Raw genomic sequence first — 12,661 nt, 5'->3', positions numbered from 1 at the left:
CAAAACACTGAGGGATTAATTTATTAGCCAGTCTCTTCGCATAAGTCTTCGTGGGAAATTCTAGTGTTCCTACACTCGCGAAGCCCATTCATGAAGGCCTGTTTTTGAGGCCCATAATCATTTCTTCGCTATGCCTAGCAACACTAGGGGGCAACACTATACAATACTATGCCCATTTAGCCTAACAAAAAAAAAATCATTAATACAACTCTTAAGGGGAAATTCTAAGGGTTCCTACACTTGCAAAGCTACTAAGCCGAGTCAGCGGCTCCAGAAACTTTTTCCAGCTTTGCCCTCGCAGGAAAGGCTGAGCTCAAGGGAAATGTGAGAGCCACCACCGTGACCGCCACTTCCATCGGAAGTAGTCTTCATGTTGCCAAAGATGTCCTCACCATGCATGGGAAACAGAGGAAGGGTTTCAATCTCCATGTTCATAGATCCATAATCGCCATAGTTCCCCATCTGCCCGTTAAAAGCAATCATCACACCAGCGGAAGAAGAAGCAGGTGCAGAAGATCCAAAGTTAATATACTGATCCTCATGTTTCCAATTGGTAACTTTGTCATCACCAACAAGCCCTGATCTTTGCATGGGCACATGAACATCCGAAGTGGACCTTTTCTTCTGCTTCTCTCGAGACCTTTGGTTCACGAACCAATAATAGACGTTCTTGAACTCGATCTTGCCGTACCATTTCAGCTGGAGACAGATCCTCTGAACCTGCTCTATAGTTGGGGACCTAACTCCCTTGTTGTAGAAAAGCTCATTGAGGATTCTTATATGATCTGTAGTGGGAGTCCACCTGCTCCGCCTACAAAGCATGTTAGCACTACTCCCGGCTGCTTTGTTGCTTCCTCCATCCTCGGTTGGTTGCTGGGTTTGTGGTTCCATTGGTGATGGATTGAGAGAATGCGAGAATTGAAGAATGGTGGTGACAAGTAATTAAGAAAGATTGCTGTTAGAAATATTGGAGTTGATAAAATGGTTTTGGGATTGGAGATTGTGGAGGAAGATATAGGCATGCAAATATCCACCCTTGGATGGACGGTTGAAAAGAAGAGTCAAACTAAGTGTCAGTAAAGCGTGATTAAAGTTACCTTAAATCTCGGAAAAGAATGGATTATTGGCGCGTGGGGAAACCGAACTGTTTTCGAGGATGTAACTGTTCTTTTCACGAGATTATTTTTCACGACCGTTGTTTTTCAACGAGTGATTAGTGCCTTAAATCTCGGAAAAGAAGGAATTATTGGCGCTAAGAGTTTTGAGTTGGGAGCCAGCAAGTGGATCCAAAAGATACATATGTCCTCAGAAACCTCGCCGCGAGGCTCTTTTTGAAAGTTCATATTATTTTCAATATACAACTATGGGGGCCTATATTTGGGGCCTTGCGAGACACAATTATTGGCTTCTCACGGATATTTGGATATCAGGATAAGAAAATATTATTGTATTCATAAAGTGGCTTTGCGGCCAAAAGCAATACATTCATTACAAAGCCAAAAGTGGCTAGAATACAAAACAAGAATCTTCGGATTATCTTCTAAATCTTTTCTCAAGTGGAAGCAGCTATGGAATCCAACGTCGGGTTGAGCCGCGCCATTATCTCAAGGAGGGGCAAACTTCAGGGAAGGAAAAAGAGGAGTAACGGAGCCCCCGCGCCCCTTTACATGGAAGCGGTAGAGGAATACAACATAGGCTTGGCCAACACCATTATTCATGAGAAGGGGAGACTCCAGTAAAAGAAAATGGAGCCTCCAAGCCCCCTCAATTGGAAGCAGCTATGGAATCCAACGCCGGGTTGAGCCGCGCCATTATCTCCTGGAGGGGCAGAGAGTGAAGGAACCAAATATCAGCTTGAGTCTCTGCACCCCCTCTAGCCTTGGTAACCACCATTAGCTGGACGTGAAGTACAGGAACAGCCATTCTGTAGCTTGAACCCATTCCTTCAAAGAGTCCATCCCTTCTCATCCCTCCAAGATTCTATCAAGAAGAGAAAGGGGGAAAAGGAGGTGAGAACCAAAGCCCCTTCCATCTGGAGGGCACAACACGGGCCAGGTCCAGAAGAAAGGAAACAGAGGAGGAAAGATGAACCTCAGAGTGGCCGTCCTCCCTCTCCCCGTTTCGCTCTGCGTATGGGATTTTCTCAAAAAATGATCTTACATGACCGGAGATCCCACACTTGGAGCCCCCTCGTGTTTCTAAACCAATCTGAAGCCTGGCATTTTTGTTGCAGAACTCCAGAAGGACGAAACAAGGGGTTGCCTAAGATTACGCCATGAGGCCTAACCCAGGCTTAAGATTACGCCATAAAGCCTAAAATTTAGAGGCTAAAAGTCATTTCATGAGGGGAAGATTTGTGAAGAAGGAGAAAAAGAAGCAAGGATTGAAAGACAATTTCTCGAATATTTCAGAAAATTTGTTGTGAGTATTCCTTGCCCAAAATACAACTATTTAAAGGGACTTCAGGAAAATCTCCACCCTTGGATGGATGGTTAAAGAGTCAAACCGATGTCAGTAAATCGAGATTAGTGATTCCAAATCTCGGGAAAAAAGGGACTAGCAGCATGTGAGGAGCGGTTTTCGAGAAGGTAACTGTTCTATTCACGAGATTATTTGTTCACGACCGTTGTTTTTCAACGAGTGATTAATGCCTTAAATCTCGGAAAAGAAGGGATTATTGACGTGTAAGGAGACCGAACAGTTTTCGAGGGGGCCTACAGAGATTGGCCCATGAAGCTCAATTTCAAGCAAAGTTCCTCCACGCGGAGATTCGCCGCAATAGCACTAGCTTCGGCCTGAGTGGCCCGTTCTCTGAGATGGGCCAGGTTGCGGCCCATTTCTTCAGAAGCAGCCAGAGGTTCATCGAGTTGGGCTTCTTCTGTAGCAATCGCGTTTTCAACAAAGGCTAAACCGGTATGGAGGTCCTCGATCCGAAGTTTGAAGTCGGACCTTTGGATTTGTAGTTCCCGCAGGCGGTTGGTTCGCTCATTTAAAATACCGCAGAGATGTCCATTTCTCGAGAGAGGCTATTCAAAGCCTCTCGAGTGTCGTGAGCCTGGGCGTTCGCGGCCGGTTGATGTTGGCGGGCCTCACCAAGTTCATTCAGCAGATCGTCAATGGCACTAAATTGCTGCAGGGTCAATGCCTTCTCCTGGCAAAGATACCTTAGGGCTTCCAAGACTCGCGAGAGGATGTCAGTCTCCAATACCTGAGGACCCAGATGTTCGTGAAGCACCATTTTAGCCTCATCCACAGCAGAAGGAGGAGTTACCTCTAACACCCTCATCAATCTCTCGAATCTGGTAGGAGGCGGCGGAGGCACCACAGGATCACGAACCACCAATGCAAAAGGGTGGACAGCTTCCTCAGTTTCTTCATCTTCAATAGGTTGGTCTGTCCCTTCAGCCGCGGGAGAATCTGGAAACTCAACTCGCGGCTCACCATGGGCAACTGGAGCAGATTCAAGCACAGGGCCCTCGGCTTCGACGGTTGTCTCATTTATTCGCAAGACTTGGGGGGCACCACCACCGTCAGTATCATTTTTCATCTCTTGGGCGACTGTCCGACCGATAGGACCCTCAGCGTTTGTAGCCACCTCCTCGGTACAAACAGAATCCTGGTTAGATTCAGAAATGTCAGAGAGTGGGGTTGGATCAAAAGGGAAATGGAAAGCATTGGCCAACAGTGGCTTACCTCTCGAGTTGTCGGGTCAATATCTGGTACATGGTCACCAAGAGGAAGAGGCCTCACTTCATTCACCTCTTGGACCTTTAGTGCCGCGAGAATCTCTGTCGTCATCAGTTCCTCATAAGCGGCAGAATCCTCAGAGTGGCTTTCCACACTTTCATGCTCCGAGGAGTCGTCATCGGAGATCGTTATTAGAATGGTAGGACCTTGCAGATGCTCTATAGATGTGGGAGGCGGAAGAGGCGCCACGGGGTTAGTTGATGCTTGAACTAGCGAGAGAGTTGGCTTTTCTGCAGTGGCTGAGGGTCCAGCCTCGCTCAGGCGAGAGGGATTAGTGGTCCTTTGACGGACCTGTCAAAAGATACATAGTGAAGATCCTGCCCAGATTCTAAAATTTAAAAAGGATAAGACGGGGTCGGAGTTTACCAATCGCATTCCCAGAGGTTCGTCATCTTCAAAACTCTCTTCGACGAATTGAGCTCGATCGCGTTTGCAAGCAAAGACAGTAGTGGCCTGTACGAGAAAAGAGTCATAACTCAAAAAGGGGGGAAGCACCAAATATACAAGTTTGGGATCATTCTTAACTAAATTACCTCAGCGGGATCTTCATCATGCGAAGACTCTCCCTCAGAAGTCTCCTCTGCTATTGCCTTTTGTTTCCCCGCCTGAACAGAGGCTATCCTGCTCCAGGTAGTTTGCTGCAAAATACACTCAGGAATAAGAGCGAGAAAATCAACACAAGAAAAAAGAATGGTGAAGAAAGACAAAAACTTACTGTTGCCCTAGGCTCGTGGATTTGTATCCCTGGACGCGATGAGCGAGAAGGTAGAATAGGTCGCGGGGGTTGTGCTGCAGGGTTGGAGAAGCGCTCAAGAATCTTGCTGTCCTCCGGACCAGGACTACTCATGCCACGAAAGATCAGGACGAAGAGTTCGTCATGTGGCAGGTCCCAACAGTTCACGGACACTTCTTTCCACCAATCAGCATAATCATCGTTGACATCGTTGAGGGGGTACAGCGCTCTGACCCAAGGGGGAATCACTATCAAAGTAAACTGACTCTGAAAGGGGGCAGACCCAGGTGGGGATAATCTCCGCCAAGAGGTGTAGTAATTGGCAGAATCAACCAGAGGCCAGGGTACCAACTGGGCCAACCCAAATTGGCGAGCAAAATGGTTAGGGGCATAGAGCTCATAACTTACGCGTTCAGTGGCAAGACGAATATCCAAGCAGGAGATGGCGCGACGAAAGGTCAGGAAGGCTCTTTCGCTATGATCTCGTCCACTGGGCAGAAAGCCATCATCAAGGGGAGGAGGGAATCGCCTAGAAAGGACTATTTTTGGGTCTGGCATCTCTCCCAGCAAGTACAAGTAAATAAAACACTCGGAGTAGGGTGGAGCTCGATACCTTACGTTGCGGCAAAGCCAGTTCCCCAAAAGGGAATCAACTGGAGGTTCCTTTGGAATATCACCGCGACGGAAGAGAGGAAAATAAATCTGCAGCCAAAAGGCAAGGATCCAGAAGGGGCCACTAATTTCGGTATCAAATGGGCGCATTACGGCTCTATAAAGGGAGCGATATAACGCACCCAATACAGGTTGCCCAAGGCCAACGCAAATACCATTGTAGAGAGCAGTGGCCAGAGAATTCCAAGGTCCAGTAGGTTTGTTGGAAGAAGTGCAAAAGATAAATTTGCAAAGCCAGAATTCCAGGAAGGCGATACCTCCTGTATGGTCACGCCGAGTGCAGTAATATTCGCGCCAGGATGGGTAGGATCTGCTGTGATGCCCTCGACCAGCCATATCCATTCTCAAAAAAAATTGAGTGCCATCAAACTGACCATGCACATAGGGGTCAAAGTCAATGGGCAACCCCGTGATGGTAAGAACATCCAGCAGAGTTATGCTCATTTGCCCAAACCGGAAATCGAATGTATTGCTGGAGGTGTTCCAGAAGCAAAGAGCGGCAGCTAGCGGTGCAGGGCTAGTATTATTGGGAAGACAGAAGCATAGATCGATGGTTTGGGTGATACCCACCGCATCCCATCGGACCAAATCTCTCGCTCGGACCTCCTGATACCAAATATTTTCCTCGGGAGCGACGGTAGGCCAGTAGCCCACTTTCCTCCTTGGTCCCCAACTGCTAAAATCACCAGGCACCTGCCGAAGAGCCGCTATGGGACGGCGGATGGGAAGCCCATAATAGGCCATAGCATCATCTGGCAAACGATCGCGAGGTGTGGGACCCAGACTCGCTTGACTATCACCGCCACCAAAGCCCATCAGTCGACTTCTCTCCTCTCCGTTCTGACTTCTACATCGAACACTCATGTTAGTTCGCCAGGCGAATGCGGCTTTCTCAGTGATTTCATCTGCCTGATCGATAACGAATGGTTTCTTGGATGCCATTTCTAGGTCGCAAGGAATACTTCTCCAATACGCTTTGATTTATAGCTCAAATATGTTTGGAGATTAATTTATTAGCTGGGCCAGTGAGTGGCCCTAGTTGATAATTAATGAGTCATTATTCCATCTTGAGAATCGCATCTAAGGCGACAGTGAAGATACTTCTCCAATACGCTTTGATTTATAGCTCAAATATGTTTGAAGATTAATTTATTAGCTGGGCCAGTGAGTGGCCCTAGTTGATAATTAATGAGTCATTATTCCATCTTGAGAATCGCATCTAAGGCGACAGTGAAGATATTCCACCTTTTCCTACCACCGCAGGGCCAGCATAGTGGCCTGATGTTTTTTAAAACATGATTAAAACAGAAGCGGTTTTAGATGCTAAAGTTGCAGCAAAATATGGTGGTTTCAATTGGTCACACGTCATGATGACGATAGCCATGATCCAATCATCCTCTTTGGCATAAGACTCGCGAAGGATTAAATGAAAGCAAACAGTTTGCTATTTTGCATCTTATTTCGCCAAGTACTATAGGCCTTGATCTAGCCAGGAAAGCGGCTCCAACACCTACATTTGAAAAAATCAACAGAGAGCCAGCAAACAAGGTAGATACTTGTTGCTATACACATGGCGAAGCTACCACCAAGGAAGAGAAGGATCCTCATTCGCGATCAAAAGCAGTCTCATTCGCATGGGGGGCACGCTAAAGTTTTGATTGCCTACAACCTGCCCAAGTTTCGCTAGATCCATGGGGGGCAATAAAGTTGGCAAAGGAAGCGTCAGTTCATGCCAAAGGCAATTCAGTAGTGGCATTCAAGCTTTATGGCCTATTTAGAGGCCTATATGGAAACAGTCAAGCCAATACAAGTGGCTTTGGAACAACGACTTTGAAGCAACGACATTATAAGAGTAGTGTTGATTCAAGACCTCTTTAGTCAAGACGAGGACCTTTGACTTCGAGGTTTGGGGGGGCAATGTTTGGACCCAAAATGAACATTTTGTCCTGACAAGGCGTGTCTTGGAGAAATTGAGCCAATGTCAGTGGCTCAAGCTATATATTGTCGACAAGGTCGAAATATATATTTAGAGGCTAAATAAAGCCTACTATGGAAGTATGACAAGTCAACTTTAGCATATTTTCCTACTTAGGCTAGGAAAAACCGAGCTAGACAAGGAAGGAGGGGTGGCAGACTAACCAAATGAAATCGAAATGTGCTGAAACTTTCCAGATCCATTCTAGACAGCCCAAGGATCATTTCTTATGAAGAGTTCAAGAGCTTTTTTTGAGTGGAAGGCCTTCAAACAATCAGCCCAATTTTCTACAGAAGCAAAACTGGAAAACTGGACCTGTAAGAGGTCCAGCAGCATTTTCGGCCCAACCACATGGAAGAAAGCTCTGAAATTTGGTCAGCATGATCTAGATTCATAGTGGAACATTTTTTATGAAGACATCATGGCCAAAATCTGAATTTCTGATGGAGATATACATGAAGGAATAAAGGAGCCGAAAGTGCTTCCTTATCTCCCAAATTCATCATTCCTATTAGTGCTCCACCTCCATCTCCACCTCCCTTATCTCCCAAATTCATCATTCCTATTAGTGCTCCACCTACACCTCCACCTCCCTTATCTCCAATTAGTGCTCCACTTTCATTTGTTTAATGCCAAAGTAGTTGGCATGGTAGCCTATAAATAGAGGTTACATTGAAACACAATTCACACATTCACATTCAACATCAAAACATCTCTAAGATGATCTAAGTTCTCTTTAGAGCAAACCTCTCTAAGAGCAACTCCTCTCCTTTTCTTTCTCTTAGCGGTGATCTCACTCCTAGTCCTAGTCTTCTCAGAAGCCGACTTTCAGTGCCACCAAACCGTCTGTCAACGTGCTTCGGTCCTAGTCTCCTCGGGAGCCGACGGTAGTGCCACGACCACAACGGTTACGAAACCAGCCAAGCAAGGGTAACGCCCTAGCAACCCAGCCAAGCTAAAGTCACGCTTTAGCAAGTTCTCCTCACTTCCCGGTGGTTCTCGCTCTGCTCGATCTACAACATCGAGTATCAATTTGGTGACGCAAGAAGATCAGCAAAAGTCCTCACCACGAGGCACAAAGAATCCCACGACGAGGTTGGTGCTCTCCTCGTCCACAATTGCTTGAAAGAAGTCAGGTCAAGGGACACCCCCGACGACCGCACCCGAACGGTGCTGGCACGCCCGCGCAGAAAAGAGACTGTTGACCAGCTGCAGCAAAATTGGAGCCAAACAACTATAAAGCTAATTGTAGTAAATTAATTACTTATAAGTGTTTTTTCAAGACTTAGACCCTTATATTATTAACAAGCCTCTCTCTCTCTCTCTCTCTCTCTCTCTCTCTCTCTCTCTCTCTCCCCTCCCCCTCCCTCCCTCAGCGCAATCATCGAGACTCAATCTGTCGTCGAGGCTCAAATCGGTCCGGCATCGAGGCTCAATCTGTCGTCGTGCAGCACGGTTTCGACTCAGACAACGACTCCGACATGTAACACGGACTTTGACTTCGACTCCGATGTGCAGCCCAAATTCCAATTCAGGTTTCGGACTTCGACGTGAAGCACGGAGCATTTTCTTGCTGACCAAATCAAATAATATTTTTTTTTGGGTAAAGCGGGGGCAGAAGACCCAGAAGGAAAGAAAAATGAAAAAAAAAAAAAGTTCTATTCGGGGGCAATAAATGTTTTGTATTGAAGTAATCTCCTCGTTTTTTCCTTAATTAAAATTTTATGTCTAATTTTAATGAGATTTGTTCTGATTCGCTAATAGATCAAGTCAATTTTATGGCTTGGAAAATTGTTGTAAACTTGTGATTGATTGTAGTAAAGCGTGAGATAACAGTTTTCATAAGTAGGATATGTGTGCACATACAAGTTGATTTTTTTTCCTATTAAGTTATGCTTTTTTGCACGCCTTTTCAAGTGATGAACCATATCAAAGTTAATAACATGGATTGATTTAAAAAAAAAAAAATTGAACCCAAGACTACAAGTCTTGATAATTTTAGACCTAAACCTTATTGCAATTGTATGACTACTTGTCGGTAAATTGTCACATGTTGACTATTTAGAATCACTGACATTGTGGATGTCACAGATTCAAATCTCACTAACATTGAGGGATGGGAAGGGTGAGGATAAAAATTGTCGTTTCTACTCCAAAAAAAAAAAAAAAAAAAATTGTATGAGTACCACACGTACAAATCTCATTCATAATATTTTTTTGTTAAACCCAATTGTATTATGAGAAATAATTTTATTGATCGTGAAATATTAGAACAAGTACAATGAGAGGTAGGAACCAAACCTCAAAGAACATAGAGTTACAAACAAGCCAAATTAAAACTAAAAAATAAATACACCCTGGGTTGTGCATCTCACCAATAAAATAAATAAAAATAGTTTTATGGTTTGCTAAAAATCAGCTGCATGATTACTCTCATGTACGAAGCATAGGAGAGGCTCATGAATTTATTCATGTACCTAAAAGGAGAAAGACATGTCTCTTAGATGATCATATATATCATCTATCTAATATGTTTCAACTTTGTGAAACTCCATAACATAACACCCATTTGAAATCGAAAAAATCTTTGTTTCAACAAAGCCTGCAGCTTTTGATAGGTCGTCAAACTCAGCAGTTGTTCGTTCTCTACCACCGTGAATAGTCATCATGACCATGTCTAATGCCACTATTTTCTTTAACTCTTCGGTTTTCTCTAATATTTCAGGTATTGCAAGTTCTACAACTATTACCTTCCCAGTTTTTGGTAATGCCTCCCAACAACGCTTCAATATTTTCTTACATAGATCATCGTCCCAATTATGAAGTACCCACTGCATACATGTAAAAATCTATTTATATATAGAATAATTGTAACTGTTGCATTTTAATTTTAAGTACTAGGTTTTAAACTTGAAGCATATATGGTATTTTCATTGTACTTTTCACTTGAGCCTCTTGCATTTATCTAGATCGAGAACAGATTACAATACAATCGATGTGACTTGCATTCCTTTATAATGATGCATGAAGCTTTATGGAAGTGCAAATGAACATTGATGTTGCCTGATAAAGACGATAGTAGTACACTGTATGGGACTGAATAAGGGCCCTTCTCACCTCTTACCTCATTTTAATTATTACGTTGGAATATATATGAACATTAAAGGAGAAAAAAAGAAGAAGAATAAGAAGAGGCAAATCAACCTTCAACATAATGGACTGTGCATTTGGTATAAACTGAAACATATCTCCACCAACATATTTCACACCTGCACTTCATGAAGTTTTCTTGTTAGTTAAACAACATAGAAGCTACTTTTAAAGTCAATGCACGTCTAGATATACTATAAATTTGTCTACTTCATTCAAATTGGTCGACCATTATAAAGGCATCGCCCCTAAATTACTACATTAGGTATGTATTTAGGTCCTAAAATACAAAAAAAAAAAATGTAATTAAAAGTCTTATTTTTTGTTGTTAGTTCTTCCGCTAGATAAAAAAATTTACATCTTTTGTTTAGTTTAATAGAACATTAAATTGTATGTGAGGCCTACAGTACAATCATTTTCAATAATATGAGTCGTTCAAATTTAGGCCTCCATTCTATAATACAAAAATAATTCAAATCACAATCCACTAGCTTTTGCTTATCATTAATTTATTACCAGCATTGTAACAAATTTTAAGTATATACGTCTGCTAATTATTATTATTATTATTTTTTACATAAATCTCTACTATTATAAAGAGAAACAAAAGTTCAGTTTCAAAATCTTCACCAAATTTTGAATTGCCATAATTGTCTTTTAGAATAAAAACAAAACTCATAATGAAATTATCTAAAAGGCCGGGGTTGTTATAGTAAAATAAAAAAATCACACAAAAGAATATAAAAAACATAAAATTGAGGAAGTGAGTGAGAAAAAAGCTTCCACGTTCTCCTTCTTTAAACTACGTATATATGAGGCTAGTGATAAAATAATGCTAGATGGATCACCTTTATGCGTAACACCCAAAAAAAATAGTTCACTTAGCAAAATTGTAGGACAAACTTTACAGACTATAACTTTACTTTTACTAATTAAGAGATCTTTTGATAAAATGGGAATCGTAATGTAATGAATAAATAATACATCAAATGTAATGAGTGTGAGCCAAACTAGAAGCTACGACAGTACTTACTAAATGGTATGTGTCAAATGAAAGAGAAATTGTACATGCATGATGTTGTAGCACTTATTATATACTGACCTGTTTGATATCTAGCAGTTCCTTGAGCGATAACGTTAGGCAAATCGAAGTTAATCCCATGAATGTGTGGATATCTAGATACTACTTTTGAAATTGTCGTTCCATCACCTCCTCCAACATCCATCAACTCTTCTAGCTCTTCAAAACCTTTGTAAACCTTTAACACCTCTTCAAAATCGAGGATCGTACTTTGGCCAATAGCTTTATTAAACAATTGGCTCAGGTTAGGTTTCTCAGACATGTACTCATATATGGACACACCATAAGCCTTGTTGAAAGGAAGGCACCCAGGTTCAAGTACTGTTTCTTTGAGCATGGATAAGCTTTTCACCATGTACATTTCAGAATATAACAAAATAAATGGAGCTAAGGAAGCTCCATCTTCATTTGGAACTAGGCAAAGAGTCTCCTTTGTTAGACCATAAGTCTCTTCTTGCATTGTTTTACCATTTGAGCTTGGCCTTTGTACAGATAGTAGAGAGTGAACACTTAGGACTCTTAGTATTCGCTTCAAATTCGCAGCTGCTACATTTGGATTCTTAGTTGAGATTTGAGATACAATTTCTTTCAATGTGAGATGAGCTCCGGGTCCTGAATTGGCAATGATATTGAAGACATTGAGCTCGATCGCAGCTTTCAGAGCCATTTCAGTGACAACTAAAGCCCCCAAATTCCAAGCAGAGACATAGTTTTTTGAGCTAATTCTCTGGTTTTCCATGTTTTTTTTTTTTTTTTTTGTTCTAGTTAACTTGGGTCTTTTTGTTCAATTTGAATCTTAGGCACTATTTATATAAGAATCCTAATGTTCTTTAACATGATTTAATACATTATTGCAATACATTCATAATCTTCTAATTGAAATTAAGTGCTTGAATCCACTTGACTTTCGTTATAGAGCCGCCAAAACCATTAAGCTACAATTCAAAAGCCACCATAAATTATTAACCTATAACTTAAAAAATTAAAGGGTTAAATTTAACATCAATGTCTGACTATTTTGTCCTGATTAATTAGTTTAATACCTGACTTCTAGAAACAATCAAAGTCATACCAGAATTCAATTTTTGCCATCAACGTCATATTTCCATCTATATTCAATCAACAGATCGTTAAAAATGATCACGTTATCATGTATGTGACCGTATATAGAAGGTTAAAATTGTATTTTTACACCAATGTTACTATAAAAAAATTAAAAAAAAATTATGTTCTTATCCCACCTAGACCAAACAAAAAGAAGAAGAAAAAAATTCATGCTCTTCATTCCTTATACCCAGACCAT

At 42.0% G+C, this 12,661-nt stretch overlaps 1 protein-coding gene across 1 annotated transcript; it reads right to left on the bottom strand.

Annotated features, from left to right (window-relative positions):
• Nucleotides 1–9,390: 9,390 nt before the first annotated feature.
• On the bottom strand, nt 9,391–12,110 carry LOC133707019 ((S)-scoulerine 9-O-methyltransferase-like). Its single transcript, XM_062132564.1, has 3 exons — nt 11,380–12,110; nt 10,332–10,396; nt 9,391–9,958 (listed from the first exon to the last, which is right to left on the bottom strand). Exons 1-3 carry the CDS (start codon nt 12,095–12,097, stop codon nt 9,653–9,655), a joined length of 1,089 nt encoding a protein of 362 aa, XP_061988548.1. The 5' UTR covers nt 12,098–12,110; the 3' UTR covers nt 9,391–9,652.
• Between the last annotated feature and the right edge of the window lie 551 nt (nt 12,111–12,661).

Source organism: Rosa rugosa, chromosome 4, assembly GCF_958449725.1.
Source record: "Rosa rugosa chromosome 4, drRosRugo1.1, whole genome shotgun sequence".
NCBI classification, from domain to species: domain Eukaryota; kingdom Viridiplantae; phylum Streptophyta; class Magnoliopsida; order Rosales; family Rosaceae; genus Rosa; species Rosa rugosa.
Note: the sequence above shows the minus strand (reverse complement) of the source record. Positions and strands in the feature narration are given on the sequence as shown.

What these genes read in the sequence shown, in the direction of transcription:
- LOC133707019 (XM_062132564.1), bottom strand. Translation starts at nt 12,097, where the DNA reads ATGGAAAACCAGAGAATTAGCTCAAAAAACTATGTCTCTGCTTGGAAT. An exon ending in AACTGCTAGATATCAAACAG is followed by an intron (nt 10,397 to 11,379) that starts GTCAGTATATAA and finishes CATGAAGTGCAG; the next exon opens with GTGTGAAATATGTTGGTGGA. An exon ending in CACAGTCCATTATGTTGAAG is followed by an intron (nt 9,959 to 10,331) that starts GTTGATTTGCCT and finishes ACATGTATGCAG; the next exon opens with TGGGTACTTCATAATTGGGA.